The 3,621-nt window shown below is 40.4% G+C and overlaps 1 protein-coding gene across 1 annotated transcript in view; it reads left to right on the forward strand.

The window, feature by feature from the left end:
* Positions 1-3,242, forward strand: part of LOC119572594 — a 3,463-nt gene extending 221 nt beyond the window's left edge. Inside the window, exons 2-6 of the mRNA XM_037919697.1 lie at positions 31-165; positions 308-490; positions 668-779; positions 2,472-2,574; positions 2,856-3,242. Coding sequence (XP_037775625.1) covers positions 31-165; positions 308-490; positions 668-779; positions 2,472-2,574; positions 2,856-3,060 — 738 coding nt within the window. The 3' untranslated portion in view covers positions 3,061-3,242. The remainder of the gene's footprint in view (positions 1-30; positions 166-307; positions 491-667; positions 780-2,471; positions 2,575-2,855) is intronic.
* The last annotated feature ends 379 nt before the right edge of the window (positions 3,243-3,621 follow it).

Genomic DNA, 3,621 nt, shown 5'->3' on the forward strand with positions numbered 1-3,621 from the left:
AATTAGTTTCCCTATCCCATCCGTTGGCAGATTTGGGGAAAAACACTCTGCACAACACCTAAAACATTTTGCAAACAAGGGGATTACAAGAGCTGCTTACCCGTCAAGAGATACTGCGATTCGTCCAACCCTCCCTGCGAAGATAAAGACGAACGCCTGTGCCAGGTTAGAATGCTATAACGGTGCTAATGGGATGTTAATGGTAAACATGATACAAATTTCTTATCATTTGATGCTTGTGTGTGTGTGTGTGATTGGATGGGTGTATGCTCTGGCTTTTTTAGTCTATCAATTTCTCGTTACCCAGATGTTCAACGATGGAAAACTTATACCTTATGATGAGATCGTGGTACGGTCGAACGTGTTTTTGGCCGAAAGGTCGGGTCAAGAGTTCCATGAAAAGTTCAACGTTACAATTGAACATCCCGATTGTCCTCACCTGTACACACGTGTTGGCGACCACTGCTTGTCATTCTTTTTCTTTGGATTGGTGAGTTTATTTGTATTCTCTTTTTGTATCTTAATGTTTATGGTACGACAGTTATTCTCTCTCTTTTCGTCTTACGTTCTGTCTAACTTTACGTTTTCTATTGTTTCTATACTCACATCATTTTCCCTTATTCCCCCACCCTCCTGTATTTACTCCCATATGCGTGTCTTTTTGCAGGTCAATTGGGGAGAAGCTCGCTCTTTCTGCAAGATGAATGGCGGTGACCTTTTGACCTTTCAAGATGGCGTCGGGATCTTCTACGAAATCGTCCGCCACCTCCGCGAGCACAGTGAGTACTGGGGCTGGGATGTTGTAGAGTGTGTGTGCTCTATCCTTAGACTGCTTTCACACCAAGGTGGCACATCGCTCGTGGCAAATGGCAGATGGTAAGTGGCAAATGACATGTGGCACTAGGATTTCAGATCAAGGTTACACATGTCGCGGTCACTCGCTTCAAAAGATCACATCATCGGAGCTCGACAATGTTACTGGTGTCCGAAGTCCTAATTAATCTTGTCACAGTTATCTATCTGTCACTTAGAATAATAAAGTGGATGACTTTGCGGCAGAAACTGAGGCAAACGTGTTCCAACACACTGAAAAAATAGTCAGGAAAAATTGAGACTATTTTTATTGTACTGAGGTGATATATTATACAGACATTTGCATTTCCAGAATTTGTACAGGCACAAATGCATTGTTTCTTCCTGCAAGCTCGTGTGTAGTTAACTTCTCAACCAAACCTCGCTCACTGGGCGACCCAAAGCGTATTAACAGAATCTGTCTAGACACTTCAAAACTACTTTATGTATGCCATACATCCAAATGATTTCCTTTTTATATCATGTTAGATGATATAACAGTTACTTCGGACGTGAAAGCTCCATTAAATCTGACACACTATCCAAGGTGGTAGGTCACACATTAAAGAAAAACTACGAAAAATGCGTTTCTGTAAATTCGTTTTCAAGTGGCGTATCACATAGTATGCGACGTTTTACCTTGGTATGAAAGCAGCCTCAGGCCAAAGTTGTACTAGCAGTGTCAGGCCACTTTCATTCGGTTCACAACATGGCATCATCTTGTTATTGTTTTATGTCCTAATATCGTAACAATAATCTATCTGTCGCTTGAAGGAATAAAGAGGACTTTGGGGGCAGACTTGTTCCTATACCCCCATTTCTCTCTGTCCGGGGTGTATGAGGGGTAAGTTGGGTTTGGGTCCTGAGTGAAACTTGCATATCAATATATAGTTATCAGCACTCATACCTCTTACAATCGTTTTCGTTGCACAGCAGAAGCGACGACTCTGTGTTTGTGTTGTGGCGGACGACGTGAATGGGTTAGAGCATATGATCATTCCGATACAAAATTCGAATCAAAGCACTGAACTAGTATCCTGAAATGTATGTTTTTTTCGCAAACAAAATATTTGACCATTCTACCTTGGAGATTATTGTTATTGTATTGAGGGGATGTATCATACACTTGTATTTCACAAGTTTATACAAATGTTATGTTGACTGGTTCATTGTCTGTCTAAGATCTCGTTCACTGGGGGACTGAAATCATGTGTGTTTGACAGAATCTGTCTCGATAATTCAAAACTACTCTGTATGACGTACATCCAAATATTTTCCTTGTTATATCAAGTTATATGATTTTAATCTTTTCATATTAACTTGGCTAATAATAATTTGGATGTAAAAGCGCCACTAAAATTTGACACTGTCAGAGGTGGCAGGTCGCCCATTGAAAAAAGTGGGCCAGTCCAATCTTAATGTGACACACAGGTCGCGACGTGACATGCCACTTCTGTGTGAAAGCTTTCACATTTTGTATGTTTATTTTCAAGTGCCGTGCCAACACGTACGACCTACCACCTTGGTGTGAAAGCGACCTAAGTCCCATTAGTTTTACACGCGCACTCGATTATTTATTTTTAAAAATTATAATAATCTCACCGAACTTATTTCCCCAGATATCACCTTGGACTTCTGGGTTGGGGGAGCCATAAGGAACAAGACATGGACATGGGTGGACGGTAACCCCATTGAGCTGGGAACCCCCTACTGGTCTCTCAGGTATGACCCCGACTCTCTTTCTCGTGCGGAAAAGTCGCCTCCCAACAATGCAATAGATGAAATATCTTCGGAATGAAGTCCATTTTCTTCGAGTAATGATTCGATTATTTAATTTTTTTTTTTTTTTTTTTTTTTTGAGGGGGGGATAAAAGTCAATGAAGAAAGCAATACAATCTCCCCGGGGGTTGTTACAAAAAAAAAATTAGGATTACTTCCAAACCAGTTTACGAAAAATGAGATTAAACTGGAAAAATTATCACATACTCTTTCTCCCCCCCTAGAACGAACCCTGATTGCCTGCATCTCAACCAGACCGTCATTTACGAGAAAACTTGTAATCAGTACCTGCAACGACCTTTGACTCCCGTCGCAGGCATGTGCGCCGCCCTTACTTTCGAAAACTTCTTCTTCATGAGCGACGAAGACTGCCTAACGAAGAAGAGCCCTCTGTGCGTCGCGGAAAAGGAACCCACTACGCGGGTGTGAGGCGGCCTCAAGCATTCCTGGTCTTCCATGGAGTGCTGTTTACTTCTTTCCATTTTTAATGTTATCCAATTCGTTTCCTGGCACTGGCGACCGGGTTGCGAATAGAATCAAGTTCGTGTTGCGATACTGCATTTGTGACTGATTGTTATATCAGCTGACTTCAATAAGAAATTTTAAATAATTGTATTTTTTCCTTGATATTCCTTTCATAGCTGCGTGCGGAACGCACCCACACACTCACACGTGTGTATATGTGTGTGTATATTCACATACATACATACATACAAACACACACACACACACACACACACACACACACACACACACACACACATATATATATTTTATTTTATAATATTATATATATATATATATATATATATTAATATATATATATTTTGTATTATTGTGTGTGTGTGTGTGTGCTCTTACACAAATAAAAGACAAATGAATGTTTATAAAACATAAATGACTCATCGTTAGAGCTGCTACACACAGCATTATGACACATTATTGTGGCGAAAGGGGTAAAAATGACTTAACGAATAGAATAGGTGGACA

Source organism: Penaeus monodon, chromosome 4 (assembly GCF_015228065.2).
Source record: "Penaeus monodon isolate SGIC_2016 chromosome 4, NSTDA_Pmon_1, whole genome shotgun sequence".
In the NCBI taxonomy this organism is placed as follows: Eukaryota; Metazoa; Arthropoda; class Malacostraca; order Decapoda; family Penaeidae; genus Penaeus; species Penaeus monodon.